The sequence below is a fragment of the Populus alba genome, chromosome 15 (genome assembly GCF_005239225.2).
Source record: "Populus alba chromosome 15, ASM523922v2, whole genome shotgun sequence".
NCBI classification, from domain to species: Eukaryota; Viridiplantae; Streptophyta; class Magnoliopsida; order Malpighiales; family Salicaceae; genus Populus; species Populus alba.
Genome location: NC_133298.1, coordinates 8,801,280 through 8,820,538, shown reverse-complemented (window position 1 = coordinate 8,820,538; position 19,259 = coordinate 8,801,280). Strand labels below are relative to the sequence as shown.

General features: G+C 30.8%; 1 protein-coding gene across 1 annotated transcript; it reads right to left on the bottom strand.

Moving 5' to 3' along the window:
* Positions 1 to 1,731: 1,731 nt before the first annotated feature.
* Positions 1,732 to 9,729, bottom strand: LOC118050971 (mitogen-activated protein kinase 9). Its single transcript, XM_035061462.2, has 11 exons — positions 9,140 to 9,729; positions 7,665 to 8,073; positions 7,463 to 7,590; positions 6,122 to 6,181; positions 5,013 to 5,162; positions 4,628 to 4,783; positions 4,368 to 4,505; positions 4,197 to 4,270; positions 3,811 to 3,912; positions 3,308 to 3,557; positions 1,732 to 2,175 (listed from the first exon to the last, which is right to left on the bottom strand). Exons 1-11 carry the CDS (start codon positions 9,476 to 9,478, stop codon positions 2,110 to 2,112), a joined length of 1,872 nt encoding a protein of 623 aa, XP_034917353.1. The 5' UTR covers positions 9,479 to 9,729; the 3' UTR covers positions 1,732 to 2,109.
* Between the last annotated feature and the right edge of the window lie 9,530 nt (positions 9,730 to 19,259).

Genomic DNA, 19,259 nt, shown 5'->3' with positions numbered 1-19,259 from the left:
CTTGCAGTAGTTGCAAACTTTATGAGGACAATGAGGAGCAATATGTCCATACTTCTTACAACTATAGCATTGTGTCTTGCTCATATCGCGATTCTTCCCCTTGCTGTAAGCAGCATAAGCAACTGAGACAGTGGTAGAGGCAACTCTTGCTTGCTCCATAATGGTTTGAGTATGGAGACGCTGCTCTTCACGCAATAGTTCTCCAAAGCAAGCATCCAAGGATGGAACAGGATCCCGATTGACTAGAGAGGCACGAACTGGTTCATATTCTGGTCGCAATTTCATCAGAAATTGGTCTCGTTGGCTGATTTTATGGACTTGCTGCACTGTCAGCACACCTTCGGCAGAAACCTTGGCTGTAACAAGATCAGAATAATCACTCCATAAAGCCAGAAAACCAGAATAGTAATCTTGAATAGAAAGATCTCCTTGGGTATGGTTGGCAATAGCCAACTCAAGCTGAAAACGCCTAGCATTGTTGTCTTGGTTATAAACTTGTGTGAGATGATCCCACATGGCCTTTGCAGATCTATAAGGACGCAAAGAAAGGATCAGATGTGGCTCCACAGAACTGAGAATCCAGGACATGATTTGTGCATCTTTGGCAGCCCATGCTGCCTTAACAACCACAGATCCTTCAGCAACCAAGTCTTTGTCATTGTCATCTATATGGCCCCATAACTCCTTTCCCTTGAGAAAGATCTCTAACTGGAATGTCCAAGCAGCATAATTTTTGCCAGTAAATCTGACACAAACATTATCTGACTTCTCCATAAAACTATGACTAAGAAAGAGAACGAAAAATCTTAAAAATTCTGTGAGAAAACACCAAGCTCTAATACCATAACAGAATGGTTTGAATTGCCTTCACCTTTCGACTAGGCTTTCATTATATAGGAAAAGTTGTGCTATACATGGTAATTACAAAGAGGAAATCTAGGAAGCTAAATAAGGTAAATTTCCTATTTCCTATTCAATCATTTATATTCCTATTCAAGCATACAGCTGTAATAGCTGTATGCTTGACTTAAGTCTTTCTATTGACAATAATCACATGAAAGTAAAAACAGAGGTTTAGGGAAATAATACTAGAGCAGAAAGAAAGTAAGGAGGAACATTACCTTTCTCCATTTTTTCTGCACAGGCTTTAGTCCCTTTCTGTTTAGGATCTACTCTTGTGGCATTTTTGTCTATTTATAAACAAGAAAATGGATGGTCTTGATTGATGAAAAAAACTCCATTGCAGGGTAAATGTTGCTCGATGCTTCGGTAAAAATGTTATCCCCTTTCTTTTGTGCAAACCCACATGATTTTGATTTGTCAACAAGTTAAGCTGCATGCCTGGGAATGTACACTACCACATGAACCAGAGTATGACAAGTTCTTTAGCTTTTTTCTGATAAAAATAAAAACCCTGTGATATTTATTTTCCTTTTCATTTTAAATAAAAAAAGGTGAAATATTTATAATATAATTGAAAAGCCAACAATAACATAACAAGTACTTTGAAGCAATAGACGTTTATTGCTAAATTCCACTAAGAGATGTTGCATGCAAGCTGTTTCCCTTCGGGGCACTTTTGCCTGACTGGTGCTTATTTCTACTCCATAAACAACAGAAGGCAAAATCCCAGTGAACTAATCAGTCTTTCAAGTCAAGGTTTTAGCTTAAATAAATCCCTTTGCGTCACCGTACCAAGCTCAAATTCCACTAATTCTCGGGGACGATGCATCACAGCTAAACCAGCTTCCTTTACATGTTTCATTTCTTCAAGATAACTTTAAAAGAGCAACGTTGATGTCAATAACATTATATGAGCATACCACAGATATCATAGGGCCACGTCTTCTTCAGACCAAAACCCCTTTTCCTATCAAATCACACTAAGACATAGAATAAAGGTACTTTTTTTTTGTTTATCAAAAGATGAACGGAGTTACATTAACAAGAGATCACATCTCTTCTCTGCAATCTAGAGGGGTAACTATAACAATGTAGTCCCATTGTAGTTAGCTTCTACCTGGTCTTCCGTGTAGGTCATTGTGAAGTACCCACTCTCCACACTGCGCTGGAAAACGGGCAGGTAGCCAGATTCAGCCACCTGAATCTCTACAAGGTTGCAACCTTCTGAGACAAGTCGTTGACATCCTCATCACTGGCATCTTCAATAATCTCCTGCAATAAGAAAAGGTAAAATATGAAGGGAGGATTAAAACATACCACAGTTTTTAATATCCCGCTTTTGCTGTGTGAAATCACCCATTTAAGCAGCTTTTCATTTTTATTTTTATTTAAAAAAAAAACATGGATAAATGAACATTTAAACAAAACTTCCAACACAGGCATGACTATACGCCCTGAAAAATCTAATAAGCATGGTTCCCAAAAACAGTGAAACAAGTGATTCCCATTACACACTCTTATCAACCTTAGCAGCACTAGCAGCAGCCAGTCCCCTAAGCTGACTAGTCCTCATTGTAGCAATGAAACATGTCCAATGTGTTGATGATCATCTCCTTCACAAGAATGTTCAACTAGGTACATAGCCACACCATGCACTTTAGGTCTTTACTCTAAATTGGCAAGCATTACCAGCCTTAGCGGGGTCTCTCAGTCCTTCCTCCACCTGCAACTTGTCTCCAATCATTTCATGCCAGTGCCTTAAAAAAATCTTTTAGGAGCCAGAAGCAAGCTTGATCCTTGTGGGTTCACTACTAGGATTTAGGGTTGTGGCTGAAAGCCTGTAACCATCGCATAATCACCAGAAACTTAAGCAGCAACTCCATGAACACTAACATGATGCTCAAAATTACAGAAAATAGCACCTCAAGGGATAGATCTTAGCGGCAAATATTACCCAACCAAAGAATCCTGGGTAAGTGCTCCTTTATTGCAACAGTACACAAACTTCCTGGGTACATACCCTCAGCAATACCAAAGCATCCAATTTTGTTTCTTACAGCAGAAATGGTGTCCACCAGAGCTCCATGACCCATGTGATGAAAGATTGCAGCCACAACTCCTTTTAGGTAGCCGTTTCTTTTGCCTAAAGTAAAAGACCAGAACATGTATAGGCCCTTATTGACCCAGCATCCTTGCATTGAGCACAATTACATGATCCATTTTAGGCTGTGTTTGTGTGTGAAGGTGAAGTGTAGCGGCCCTCTGTGGAGACAAGAAGATAGGTGCAAGAGAGTTTAGGTTTTCTTATATAAATTCCTTTTTATGTTCAACACTTCTACTACACAATCCACCTTTGACTCTTCCATGTATGGACAGATTATTTATGTAAAATGATGTCACTTACTTCTGAATCTCCTTTAGGTTTCACAACCACACATTTGGAGGCACTGATGCTGGAACTCTTCAATAGGCTTCTGTTACTGTAGTTTGGCTTGCTAGATCCATTTTGTGCTGCAACTGTCACATCCTCTGAACCATCTGCTTGCTGCGATCCTGGGGGACTTTCAAGAGATTTTGCAACAGAAGGTGCAGTTCGCCTCTCAATATCAGTGCTTTGAGCTGCTGTCTCATCCTTCGGAGCAGGAACCCGCTCTCTGAAGAAGAGGTGACACTTGAAGGTCATCAATATTAAGTGAACATTACATCATGAAATAGTTTAATCAGCGGTGTTTTGGAGATGGAGAGCCATGATTCATTTGAAATTGGTCAAAATTGTACACATATACAATATTATAGACGTAGAGGGGGAGGGGGGAGGGATTTGTATGGAAAAACAAACCAGCTTGCCTAATCATATGATCATATAGCTTCAAATGAAAGAGAGAATAACTCATGTCCAGCACATACCTAGGCAAGGAAGCATGCTGTCTTTGGAGTGGAGTGCTTCTTTCCCCTTTACCATAGTGCTCCTCAAGATGTGCAAATTGTCGCTTGAATCGATCAACACCGCTATGGTTGACAGTGAAAAATAACATCAAATAACTAATTCATATCAGAACATATAGCACCGCATTTACAAAATATTTATATTTCATAAAAATCAGATATTGATTCACTAATGTGTTGAAAATGTGGAGGAATTTGTAGAACTTCTCTAAGGTCATGTTTGCTTGTGGAGAAATTTCCAGTTACCAGGAAGTTTTTTCTAAAATAAGATATTTGTAGAAAACATTTTTACCAGTTAATGTTTTCTTGAAAATGTGTTTTCCCTAGGTTATAAGCAACCACCCTACCTTGGGTACATAAAGCTTGTCTGCTCTCCACCTCGAAGGTACTCCTTCAGCATCTGCGGATGATACTCTAATATCTGTTTACAACAAATCAAAAGTTCATTTTAGTCACAGTGATGTGTGAAAGCCACAGTGCAAAGAAAAGCAACAAGAATCAAAGTGTTGCTGCCATACCTCTCGGTAAATCAGTTCCCTTACATCATCTTTTGTTATTTTCTTCCTCTCAAACTCAAACTCCAATTTTGAAATAGGTTGAGTGGAGGGCTCACACTCAACATTTGACAAACCATTAAAGTAAGGATTTGCTAAAGCCTGGGCGCATTAGGGATGTTAGAATGTATCATGATTCACAAACAACTGTCATAGATATCTCTTTTATCTTTATTTTAATTCGAATTTGAAATGAGGGTTACAAAACTACTGAATCTTAGTACCTCTTCAGCTGTCGGACGATCTTTTGGATCAAATGCAAGCAGGCCCTCCAGTAGGCGAAGAGCCAATGGATCTACATTAGGGAACTTTTGAGGGAATGGAACTGGTGGTTTCTTCCGCATGTTACTAAGATACCTCCTTGCCTTTTCATTTCGAATCTGCCAACATAATGCCAAGTAACATGCGGGGAAACATGAATGAAAAAAGGAACAAAAGGAAACAACAAACTATGTGACATAAAAGCAGAAGAGAAACAAATTAATGCACTTTTTTAAGAACTAAGAGTAGCAATTTACTGCAAAAGCCTTACAACAATGACAGCATAAAATTGTACAATATGTTTGTCTATTGACAGCAGAAAAGCAGTGACTGTAATGAGACACTAACCTTTGAAATAGATTCAGGAGGAGGAGTGCCCAGCAAATCAGTCATAAGATCCAATTGGTGAACCACGTTTTTACCAGGAAAAAGTGGTTTTCCTGTGAGCATTTCAGCAAATATACATCCAATGCTCCAAATATCAATTGCAGGAGTGTACTGAAGGAAGATGAAAACACTTAGTAACAGTGTATTTTCAACAGTTGAAGACACATGATGCTAAAATAAAGAAATAACTGAAAAGTAACAATGAACTTGAGCAGCAAACATTTACCACTATGCCAAAAGATTGAAAGTGAAAACGTGCAAGTAAGAATGAAAAATGTACACAATCTCAAACCTATCATGTGCAGCATATTATAAATAAAATAAATTCTTTAGTATCATTATGAACATCTGGACCCTGCTGGAATCATTATGACCATCTGGACCCTGCTGCAATATCTTAACAATTGAATGTATTTCACTGGATGAAAATAATCAAAGAATCAAGAACAAAAATAAAGAAATGCCAAGATTCAGGCTTATAATTGTGGGAGAATACAGCATAGATCCATATCAGATCCTGTACACTTTAAGATGATAGAATACCAGCCATGATCCACCTGAAATGAAATATTTTATCATATTTAGCTGCCTGACAGATATTGTTCTTCCTCGTTAAAGAGCAGTACCAGTTGTTACTGACGGGTGATACATATTTGGCTGATAGCACCTCAAACAGCTTAAATTTGGAAAAAACAGCAAACAAGTTTCAACACATAGGATGGGTAAGATCCCTCATTAAAATCCAGAGGTAATTACAATGGATAACATGCTGCTACTTAATGATTATCTCATAAATACGTCAAGTAAATTGGACAAAATTACCAAGGATAGGTCCAAAATGAGTGTCCTATTATATATTAAATTATTTGACATAACAAGATGAATTAATCAATGCCATTGATGCCTAGTGGAATCAATTGGGAAAAATGAAGAAAGGAGAAATCAACAAATGGGAATATCCCAATTTAGTCCCTAGATTGGTCTTTTAAATACCTTAAGCCATCACAGCAATCAGAGTATTATAGTAAAGTAATAAAAGGGTTGAGACATCAAGCAGTAAAAAAGCTTACTTTGGAGAAAAAAGAGCCACAGAGTTCAGGAGCACGATACCATCTAGTAGCTACATAGTCCTTCCAAAAAGAGGGGGAGAAAAAGTTAGCATATTATAGTTCTTAGAGATTTCCAGCCTGTAATTTTTAATAAGATGACATCAAATAAGAGCGTCATTGAAAGAAATCCCAATGACAAAAATAAAAAAGAAACACCACCATGCTTTAGCATTTTTTTCATTTGTAGCACATCATGTCAAGTTTTGCAAGCATGTCTATGAGCTTGTATTAAGTGCTGCACTTATGTAGTGCCATCATGGTCTGCTCCAATCTGGAGTCAAGATGTTGACATTTAATCTTCATGTACTAGCATTTGACACAAATTCCATGTCAGAAAATTATAGGATACTTTAAATTGGATCCGCCTAAGATATGCTAAAATGACAACAATCATAACTCTTATTTATAAACCTAGAGATAACAAAACTTCAGTAATCTCGAGGGTCAAAATATATTTTAATTTGTATTTGCTATCTTTAACCTCCCATCATCAGATTCCAGAATATTTTCCAGATTTTGGTCATCCATCTTCAAATACTTTAAACTTCCTCTTAAACAACGATCCATAATCCAAACCTACCCAAAAGCATGAAAAACTGGTAAGCCTCTATCAATTCCTCTACAACCAATTCAAACACAAAATCCACCTCCACAACCAACCGAACAAACATTGCATGAACCCACCAAAATGACCAGCCAATCAAGCATACAAGGAAAAACACCCTAGCCAGCCACAAAAACACTAACACCCATCAAACAGTCACCTATTCATTAAGTCCATCTCTTCAAACCCATTACCCAGCTACCAACAGCCAAAAGCCCAGCACAAGCAACCTTGATTCCCGCACAACTCATTACAAGTGAAACAAGTTAACCGCCACCATCTTCTCTAAACACAGCTACTTTTCCTCCTCAAGCAACAATCATCATTAAATAAAGCATTCATGCATGATCGAGACCTTGTAACAATCAGCTCAATTTTTCATTTTTTAACTCATATTACTAATTTCAAGTCATTTCTTTCTGAATAATCTCCCTTTATTGCGATCTCATGGTTGAATTTTATCTCAAAACTCACCCAAGTCATGTAGAATTCAGGTTATCAAACTAAGCCAAAATTTTACAGAATGGTGATAATAGAAAACAATTGCAGCACCTAATCAAATAAAAGAAAGGCACATATAGGAAAGCTAGAAAATAAGCTAAAATTGTAAAAACAAACGCTTAAGAACTTTTTTTGTCGGTAGGCCTAGAAAAGGACAGAAAAACACATAAGCTCATGACTAGCATTAGAGAACATACTGTCCAAAGAATAGCTGATGGGGCATCATTGAAAGATACTCTAGCAAGACCAAAATCGCATATCTTCAGTTTGCAGTCGGCATTAGCAAGAATGTTTTTTGGCTTTAAATCTCGATGAAACACATTTGCTGCAAGAAATGCAAAAAATGAATCAACTAACAAAAAAGACATAGAAAGACATTAGACAATGAGAAACACATACCTGTATGTATATATTTAAGACCACGAAGAAGCTGGTACAAGAAAAATTGATAATGCTCAGGTGTAAGATCATCATTTGCCTTAATTACTTGGTGAAGGTCAGATTCCATCAACTCAAAAACAACATAGATATCTTTGAATTCCCTGCGTGAAGGAGGAAGCATGATATGCTTTATTTCTACAATATCAGGATGACGAAGCAACCGAAGGAGTTTAATTTCTCTTAGAATACGTGTGGCATCAGAAACATGCTCAAAAACATCATTAATCTTCTTGATTGCAACCCTTTCTCCAGTATGAGAGTCAATTGCAGAGCCAACAACACCATAACTACCTTTTCCAATGACTTCTTGTACTTGGTATTGACTAGCCTCTCCATACTCGGTGAAGAAATCTGCCTCTGCCGAGCCCTGTATAAAGAATCAAACTTACTTGTTGTCAATTTCAAACTGCATAATTTATGTAGAGAGACACGGAGTAGGAGGATTGGAGTACATGTAAAAGGTATAGCATCAACTATTTCAACCAATCATGTAATTAAAAAACATTGAGCTAAACAAGATCTTTTAAATGATAAAAACCTATCTTTTAAGGCTTGTTGGTTTTAGCACTAAGAACCTGATGCAGCATATAATTCTAAAACCAACACTCAAATAAAAATTGAAACTTCTTCATTTCACACAAAGATTCTATGAAGCTCATGCAGGAACACTTAACTTCTAGAACCCACCAAACGGACAACTTCGCATTCTTACAATGTTATACAACAAGATACAAGTCAGATTGTCAATAACATGACCTGGCATCATAAATATAAATTTGAAAACAATTTTCTTAATTGTATTGAAAAGAAAAAAAAATATTTTCAAGAAAATAACCGTGTTGCTCACAGATCCAATCAAATAAAAGACTAGGTCACAAAAAACAAATAAGATCAACTAATCATTCCTAAAACAAAAAAAAGGGACTGAAACAACTAAGAAAAGGCAATGCTGATGAGGTAATTAGTGATATACATCAAACAACCATGCCAAATAATAAATGATAACAAAATGGTGCAACTAATAGGAAAATTGACAATGATAATTGCGACACTTTAAAAAAGCCAAATTCTTTGGACCCAAAAATGCAGATAAGTCCAATGAAGAAATATAGTATACCGAAAGTGAAAGAAATCAGAAAGAGGAAGATCAATATCAAACACCAACCAAAAATCCAATTTTCTCATTTAACCCCTCACATTTTTGCAATCAAAAATTTAGATTTTAAGCTCATTGAAACCCATTAACAGAGCAGCCAAACAAATCTCAGAAAATCCAATAAAACAAAACTAAAACACTTTTGAAAAAAAAAAAGGAAACAGTAGTTCTCCAGAAATCAAAGAAGTGATCAGAAACAAAACAAAGAAAAAAGAAAAACCCACAAGTCAAAGAAATCCATCTATAATCTTGACTGTCAAAAGAGGGATTTGGTTACCTTCTTCTGAAGATCCATGGTAGAACCAGGAGGGAAATGGATACGTTTAGGAACTCTAATAAGTTTAAGATCAGAAATATCAAAATCCTCAATCACAGTCAGCTGCTCTTCCTCTGTCCCCTTTATTCCCTCCTTTACATTTACCGATGATTGTGGACAACCACTACTACTGACATCAGAAGAAGTAGTTTTGTTAATATTATTAATGTGATCATGATTGTTATGGTTGGATCGGCGTTGAAACCATCGACGAATACCGTCCACTAGCGTTCCACTCCCACCCATATAAAACGTTGTCCTGATTTCCCTTTTTTGTTTATAGCCACCAACTTCCAGCATTCCTCGGTCTCTCCATCTCTCTTTCTATTGTCCCTCTCGGCTTGCCATCTATTCTACCACTACTATTGAATCTCTCTCTCTCTCTCTCTCTCTCGTGTGTTGCGTATATGTGTGTTTGGGTTTTTTTTTTAATTCTCATTTATGGAGAGTGTGGATTGGGCGAAGCGTGCGGAGGAGAGGGAAGAGAGACATGCGGCGCTTCACATTACCCCATGGTGGCTTCGCTACTTCGGTTTTGACTTTATGTGCATTATGACATATGACATAACATAAATACCTTCTACATGTTTTTGTGTCTTTAATTATTATTATTATTAACATGAGCTTGGTTTTTTATTATACCATTAACATATAGTTAAAGAGCCTGGCTTTTTTTAGTGTATCATTAATTAATTAACATAAACTAAAAGAGATTTAATTTTCACTGTAGCGTAAAAAATTAAGTTCACTCTCAAAATTCTTTAAGGATTAATTTTTTAGTGTATCATTAATTAATTAACATAAACTAAAAGAGATTTAATTTTCACTGTAGCGTAAAAAATTAAGTTCACTCTCAAAATTCTTTAAGGATTAAATTGGATTTATTAGGTATTAAATTTTATAATTTATTTTAATTTATTTTTTATAAAATTATTCTAATCTTATAATCCGGATTACGAGTTTTAAGAATTAATTATATTGACCTGAGTTATTTTCTTTCCTTTTCTAATTAGTTTTTTTCTCTTAACTTCATCCTTTAACATTGATTTTATTAGGAATTGAGTTTTATAATATTGAAAATTAAATTGGGATTACTAGGTATTAAATTTCATAATTTATTTTTATTTATTTTTTATGACATTATCTTAATCTCATAATTGAGATGGTGACTTTTTAGGGTTAGTCGTATTGACCAGGGTCATTTTTTATCCTTTTTTGATTATATTTTTCTCTCAACTTCATCCCTTAACATTGACTTAATTAGGAATTAGGTTTCATAATTATTTTTTAATTTTCTTTCTACAAATTTATCACGGTCTCATGATCCGGGTTACGAGTTTTGCGGGTTAGCCAAGTTGACTTGGGTTTTTTTGCTTTAAAAAAAAAATTAATTTCATCCTTTAACATTGAGTTAGTTGAGAATTGAACTTTATAATTTTTTTATTTGTTTTCTATGGAATTATCTTGATCTCTTTATCTGAGTTTGCCAAGTTAATCCAGATTGACTTGGGTCATTATTTTCCTCCTTTTTTATTTGACTTTTTTTCAATTTAATCCTTCAACATTAAGTTGATTAAAAACTGAGATTCATAATTTATTTATTTATTACTTTCTAAGGACCCTATCACGGTCATATGACTCGATTTGTAGGTTAAGCTATTTAACTAGGGTTTTTTTTTCTTTTTTTTAGGTGGATTTTCTCAATTTCATAATTTAATACTAGGTTAGTTAGGAATTATGTTTCTTAATTTGTTTCGATTAGTATTATATGAGGTTTTTTTGGTCTCGTGATGAGGTCATGGGTTTAGTTGGTTAATTCAAGTGATTTTTTATATTTTTTTATTTCATCATTCAATATTAAGTTGATTAAGAATTAAGTTTCATAATTTATTTCAATTTGTTTTTTATAAAGTTATCATAGTCTCATGATCCAAGTTTGGTAGGTTAACCCAGGTTGACTTAACTCATTTTTAGTTGAATTTCATTTTCAATTTATCCTTTAATATTGGATTGATAGAGAATTAGGTATAATATTATTTATTTGTATTTGCTTTCTATAGAGTAATCGAGTCTCATGACATGAGTAATTGATTTGGCAAATTAACACAAGTTGATTTAATATGTTGTCATTTTAATATTTAATAAAATATGTTATCTTGATTATTATTTTTTAGTCAAATTATAGTTTTATTAATCGTCCGAGTTATTTTTTAACCTACTAAGTCAATCAAACATATTAAGTCAACCCTCAATACTTTAAATTTGTTTATGCTAAAAAACACATTAACAATACCTAAATATATTTATTTTTCATCATAAAAAGTTGATCTGATCCATAGCATAATGCAAAAAATAATCTAACATTTATCTAAGATAAAAAAGAATATGTCCTAAAAAAAATATTGCATCTTACATTCTTGCATAAATCTCATCATGTCTATCTAAATTGGAGTTTAAATTTAAACTTTCCGCTAATTAAATGTATGTAGATATACCATTTTAATAGATTTTATATGGTTTTTATAAGGTTTTGAAAACTAGGCGAACAAAAAAACCTAAATTGTTGGTCTCCTAGTTAAAGATATATGATACTTATATTTTTTTTAGAGTTCAAATCTAGGAATAAATATTTAAAAAAATTACTAAATTTTTCTAAATATATGGTATTGGAATGGGGATGTATTCTTAAAATTTTTTGGAAAAAAAAAGAGTCGTAATTAATATATAAATTGATTTGAAAATATTTTTTACTATTAAATAAAAAATAAAAATAAAAAAAACTAGGTGATTAAACAAGTTAAATTCATTCATCTAAGTGATAAATGTCAATTTGATGAAGGTAACATGCTTAGTTTTGATTAAGTTTTTTTTAAAAGTGTTTATTTTTTCACTTCAAAATATATCAAAATAATTTTTTTTATTTATGATATCAAAAACCATAAAAAAAAAAACATTAAATAAAGTATCAATCTATTTTTATTTTTTATAAAAAAATATTTTTAAAATTACTTAAAAGTAAAAGCACCTTAACTCTTAAATACACTCTAAGTATTAATGATTTAGTGTATGTTTGAGAATGTGGTTATGATTATTTTTTGAAGTATTTTTTACTTAGAAATGTATAAAAAAATATTTTTTATTTTTTAAAAATTATTTTTTAAATTAGCGCATTAAAGTGATTTAAAAAAAACCAAAAAAATATAAATTTAAAATAAAAAAATAAAAAATTTTAATTTTTTTTAAAAATACGGGCTTATAAATAAGCCAATGTGATACAAAGATGAAACTCAAAGCTGATAATTTTATTTATTCAAGATAAGTTTACTAGCCAAAAGTTTCGTACACATATAAGATAGTAAAATAAAGGAGCCGTGCTTCACTATATATGGAAATAAAAACAGTATATAATATTATGGCTAAATAAAGGAGCCGTACTTCACTCTAAATTACTGACATTTTACGAAAATAAAATCAGAATAATAAATGCAAGAATCTATCTGTAATAATTGTCTGTGTCCACCCGTCCCTAAGAACCTTAATGCATCCATTTTGGGAAGTCTAATAAATTTTTATTACTTTAATATGCAATTAGCGTATTAGGGCATGCCAAAGTCAGAATTTACATTTTAATTTGTACGGTTGTAATACAAATTAAATTTATTGCCCTAAAATAAGATTGGAGTTTCTAGAAAAAAAGAACAAAAAGTTTCATGTTATGCAAGACATTTATCTCAACTTGTCTCAGATATGGTATTTGTTTATTTTTATAATAATTAACATATCTTTGAGTCAATTTGCTTATTAATTAATATTAAGTATTTGGTTAAATAATCTTAAAAACATATTTTTCACACAAATCTAATATATTAAGATAAATTTTATTAACTAGATACTTATTTCTATATTAATTTCTCTTGTGTATACACATGTATGTAATCAATCTAGAATTTAAGTGAAGATTTATAATTTAAGTGTGTCATTTTAGTGTTTCTTGTAAATCTCTATATTTTATCTTTATAGCATAATTAAAATAAATTCACACACTTCACTATACATGTATCTAAAAGGATTTATTAAAAATCTAATAAATAGTTTGTAACCAAGAAAAAAAAACTAAGTTTAACTTCAAAAAATGCAATTTTATTTTTTTAGATATAATCAAGATTTTGTTGTCGAACCCGATTTGTCTTAACATTCACAAGTTATAACATTTCACACATATAAACCTTGAAAGATTTTTTAGACTTATAAATTACAATTGATGCATTCTTTAAGTTAAAACTTGAAACCAAGTCCTAATCTTCACTACTATAATTTTTAGATATATTAATGAAATTTTTTGTCAGTATTTATGTTCATAGTTTGTTGGCATGGATTTTACCTATGAGCTCACGAACAGAAATATATTATTGAAAAAACTCTCGTCAGTGATTTGTGATCTATCTGTAAGTTCGTTGGTAATAAAATTACCGATGGATTTACTAATAGAAAAGGCACGCAAAAAAAATTTACCCACTCCATTCCATCGATATTTTCATCAATAAATATAATATATCACCGACATTAAAAAATATATGTAATTTTATTAGTGATGTTTTTGTTTGTTGGTATTTCCCTTGGTCTATTTGAAAAGTAATCGACAAAAAAAATGTTTGTAATTTTGTCTATGGATAAACAGTTGCAATAATATTTATAGTAATTCTTTTTCAATTCTAAAGAATATACCGACAGACTAAGTCTGTTAGTAACACCATCTATAATAATTTAAAAAAATATATATTTTAAAATCTATTAAACAAAATAAGAAAATAATTAAAGTAAATTAAATTAAATTAATATAAAAATCAAATATTTATTACAAATTCAAATACAATTAATCTAGAATACATGCGTCGGAGGAGGAGGAGGAGGCGGGTCATCATTGAAACCATAAGGCTAATAAGGGGGATCGTATGTATCACACATCTGTGATTTCATCTCCATTACCAATCGAGGAAGTTTAGTCGTCTCAGCACTGAGTCATTCATAATCAACAGCAAGATGGGTCGTCCAAGATTGTACTCATTGATCTAAAATCACCTTGAACTCCAAAGTTTGATTGCTTGCAATTGTTTACGGGTATCTAACAATTGAAACACCATGGGTCGTTCGCAAGTTCTCGACCGTAGTGTGAGAGAGACTGTACACCTGATCTCTATCGGGTCCATTAGACAATACTATCTCCAACCACAAATCTGTATCGAGATCTGGAACCACAAATCTGTATCGAGATTTGGATGGGTCGAAGGATCGTCTTCATATCTCTCATTCAACTTGGTGTTATATGTATCATTAAAAAAAAAAAAGTCAACAAATTCAGAAACATAATAACTTAAGAAACAAATGGTTGAAAACCAACATACTACAAAGTATTGAATTCAGTTATCCAGAAGCTACTGCATCCTTTTTTTTACGGTCATCACTTCACACATGTGTTTCCATAAAAAAGCTTCACCAGACTTGGCCCGCGTCCAAGAACAGTAATGTGCATGAGAAAACTGTTGTTAGTTAAATATATTTATAAAAAAACAACAAATAAAAAATGGATTTAATAAAAAAGAAATTTTATCATTCACTTCGCATGTGAAATGAATAGAACAGAACCACTAGTGTGATTGATAACGACATAATGAACATGTTGGTTTTGGTTCTCCACACCTTATTGTGACCGTCACATATTTTGCTTATACAACCTCTAAGACGTATGGTGGTCTAAAATCGTTCCAAACCACCATGTTTTTTTTAGTCTGGAAGGTCTCTTTATTTTGTATATTTTTTGGATTTTTTTTATGTTTCATACAAAAAATCACGCAACTCATATGATACAAATGAATTATTTATTAGTAAATGAAAAATAAAATTTTTTCACCTCTTACAAGGACATCTAAAGCTTCCTCAACTATTATTTCTCGGATTATACAATACATAATTATTAAAACTTTGAATCCCAGTACAATAATTCACCTTTCACAACCCTTTAGGTAAATCTTGATATATCCATGAACGATTATCCATCTCTTAATATATATTAAAAAAATAATATAAAATTTTATTATATCATGCTCATATTTACTAATTTTCTGGTATTGCTTTGTCACTTTGCAAAAGACAAACAGTCGAGCCCGTTGAAAAGGTAAGCTTTGAAAGTTCACATGGTGCAAAACCTGTAATTCACATGTACAGCATGACCAAGCCATGGATAAATATGCTTTATTTAGTAATAAAAAATAATTGTCAATAAAGACGTTACATGCATTACCACATCGAGAATACGTTACTCAATAAAGATGTTAGAATAACTTGGTCTATCTTTGAATCATTTCCATGAAAGCTTCTTTAATAATCTGCTCTTCATTTTCAATCGGAGATTTCAGAATCCCATCATGATGTGGAAGAGCACGCTAAGCAATTCCCAACAAGTGGATTTCAAAATGAAACGATGAAGAACAATAAATTATATCTACAAGATTTGTACTGTTTGTTTTTGTATTTTAAAATATTTTAAAAAAATTTTAATTTTTTTTATTTGTTTCAAATTAATATTTTTAGATTATTTTGATACAATAATATCAAAAATAATTTTTTAAAAATAAAAATATTATTTTAAAATATTTCTAAATAAAAAATATTTATAATCATCACCCTTGATGGTTATAGAATTCAACAATTGGTCCAAGTGGAAGGAAGGAAAAAAAGAAGCAGTTAAATGGTGGGAAAGAAAATAAACTGTACTTTTGAAAGAGAGGAAAATGGCAGAACTCAAAAAGGAGAATTTTGTTTGCCTTGTTTGGAAACGGGAAGAAAATGGAAGAAGCTGGAAATATCTATAGTGAAAATTACTTAAATATCCTTGGTTTCATTTAGGCTCCATTTTAATTTTAAAATCAAAGTAAATTTAAAACTTTAATTATTTGAATCAAACTCCCTCCAAATTATTTTCTCCCCTTCATTTTATTGCATGTGTTTTTCTTTCACCTTCTAAGTAATGATAAATAACATTTAATATAATGATTTTATATGTCTTTTACACTGCAAGCAAATCACTTGTATAGAACTATCACTTACCATGTTCATCAATAAGAAATATTTAAATGTTAATGTTATATTTTAATAGAATATAGAAAAATTTTACGATGCTCAAATTTTAAGTGGTAATATCCTATTAGTTATAGGATCTATTTTGAAGAAAAAGAAAAATACAAGTAGGAGAGTGAGAACAAAATCCATGATCCATCAAAAATGATAAAAATATCTCTACTTGGTAATTGATATTTTTTTCTTGTACTTATATCTATTTATTTATGTAAAGTAGGTCATATTAATTAATTGATAAGAAATCACTAATTATAACTTTAATATTATAAAATTTCTCTCTCTACAAGACATGGGTAAATAAAAAATTTTAAATCCAATTGAATGAGCTCAAAATTCATAAAGCAAAGACAACTTAAATTTCTGTATAGCAAAATAATTTCACAAGCAATTTGTTCTTAAACTAAGAGACATGAAGTTTGGAATAAATGCAATGCTGCCCAATTTTATTTTATTTTTATTAATCATTGATGTTCGGATCAGTTTAAACATGTTTCGACTAATCTTTCAAGACCCTGAAGTTAATGATCATGTAAGTCTCCAGTAATCCTAAGATTTATAAAATTTAAACTGGTAATCTCTAAATAATAAATTTAAAATTTAATCAATTAAGTTATAATCATCATGATTATGCTCGATTTTATCCGAGCCGTGAGGAGAATTTAAAATAAATACTAGAGTTTAGAGAAGCAAACAAAGGTGGTACCTGCTTGCTAGCCAACCATGCTTTTGATATGAAAGCTTATTTGGTAGTGTGGTTGCGGTTGCTTTTCAAATAACTTTTCATGTCAAAATACATGCTAATGATATTTTTTTATTTTTAAAAAATTATTTTTGAAAACAGCATATCAAAATAATTTAAAAACACTAAAAACATATTACTTTAAAGCTAATAAAAAAAATTAAAATTTTTTTAAAAACGTTTTTGAAATACATAAGCAAACAGACTTGCGACCACACCTGGTCGCCTTTAAATTTTTAAGCATAATGGTATACTCAAATACTAAAGAAGATGTTTAAGAAAATTAATATAAATTATATACTCAAACTCAATCAAATCATTGAAGATTTGGTAACATTACAAGAAATATTAAAATGTAAGGTTTTGATTAACAAAAAAAAATTAGAGTAGTCCATATTTAATAGTTGTTTTTGTTTGGGAGTGTGGTTGGTGTTACTTTTCAAAGTGCTTTTCATTCAGAAATGTATCAAAATAATATTTTTATATATATTTTTTTAAAAATTATTTTTGATATCAATGCATAAAATGATTCAAAAACACTAAAAAAATATTAATTAAATTTTTTTTAAAAAAAAATCCCTGATATGGGTTTACACTTAATTTGATAATTTGTGAAAACATTGAAATTTGATAGCTTATTGAAGTAAATGCATGTATATGTTTCGTTCGTGAAAGTAAAGGAAGTTGAATGAATCAAGATATTAATTTTAAAGAAATGTTGCGTTATTCTTATTTTATAATTTAAATAAATTTTTTGTTTTTTTTTTTTCACTTGGTCAACTATGACCTAAATAAACATACAAATTGGGCATTTGAATATAATAAATTTGAAAATTCATTAACTCAAATGGAAATTATAGGAGTACAAAAATTTGTATAGTTATAATGAATGGTAATTTAATTGATTATAAAAACTAGAGCATGCGATCAATTTATTTTATTGATTTAATTGATTATAAAAACTAAAAATCTATAATCGTCAAATATTATATTAAATTTAATTTAGATGGTATCTATATGCTTTTTGGATTAGAATTTGATTTTGCATGTTCAAAATTATTAGGTAGCGTCCAATAATTAAATATTTACCAAAAACAAAATTAAAAATAGATAAAGATTTAATACATAAATTGAGAAATAAATAAATCAAAAGGGCATTTGAACAGCTGTAGAAATTAAGTCTTAAAATATTTTTTTAATTAAAAATATATCAAAATAATATTTTTTAATTAAAAAAAATTCATATCAATTGCTTATAAAATCTTTAAAATATCAAGTGAGAATATTATGATATTAATATTCTATGCACATTATTTCGTAACCATATTGGTCATGCCAAATGCAATTTTATTTTTATTTTTTGGTATACAATGGAATCAGCTTTTTATACAAAACAGTAAGTCCATCTCTTAAAATCCTTGTGCCTATTGAGCTATAAATTCAACACTCATAATATCATGGTCATTGTTAACAAGAAAATCACATTTTTATTGTGCAAAAGTCACTAATATTATGTAACTAAATAAATCTCAAAATATATCATAAGAAAATTATTTTATCTTCATCCCTAAATAATTTTATATTTTTCTTTTATAAAATAAGTCTTGTTTCTTAATAATTTCGAAGTCACAAAGAAACAAAATCTCAGTCTTACCTTAGTCTTAAAACCGATCTATTTTATTATAGTAAAACATTAATAAAATAATTATAGAAATAAAAATTTCTAAAAAAATAAAAATTTGTCATATATCATTTTTATTTTTATTTACATAAAAAAATAAAATAAAATTGAAATAAATAACATGAAAAGTAAATATTCATTTATATATTTTTTGACTAATGAAAGATCAACACATAAAACGGGGTATTTAAAATATTTTATCATAAATACAAGATCTCATAAATAAAAATCAATCAATAAAGTAACCTACTTAAGAATTTTCAAGATTTTAATGTTTATTTTGTTCCTTTTCCTTTCTTGTTTATCTCATTCACTAGTATTTTTATTTATTTTCTTTTCTCTTTGATTTTTTTTAATTTTTAATTTTTTTAAAAAAATTCATCATGTTAATATGAATATGATAAGTGAAAGGGTAAAAAATTATGAAATGGTCACCAATGAACTTTGCATCAAAAATATTTTTTTTGGAATTTGTTTATTGTTTTTATAGTTTTTGAAAATGCATTCGAAGAAAAATGGGGGTAGAA

Coding starts and splice junctions, on each gene's coding strand:
- LOC118050971 (XM_035061462.2), bottom strand. CDS start 9,478: ATGCTGGAAGTTGGTGGCTATAAACAAAAAAGGGAAATCAGGACAACG. Junction 7,591..7,664: donor TCTTAAATATATACATACAG/GTATGTGTTTCT, acceptor CATTTCTTGCAG/CAAATGTGTTTCATCGAGAT. Junction 4,784..5,012: donor CTCCTGAATCTATTTCAAAG/GTTAGTGTCTCA, acceptor TTATGTTGGCAG/ATTCGAAATGAAAAGGCAAG.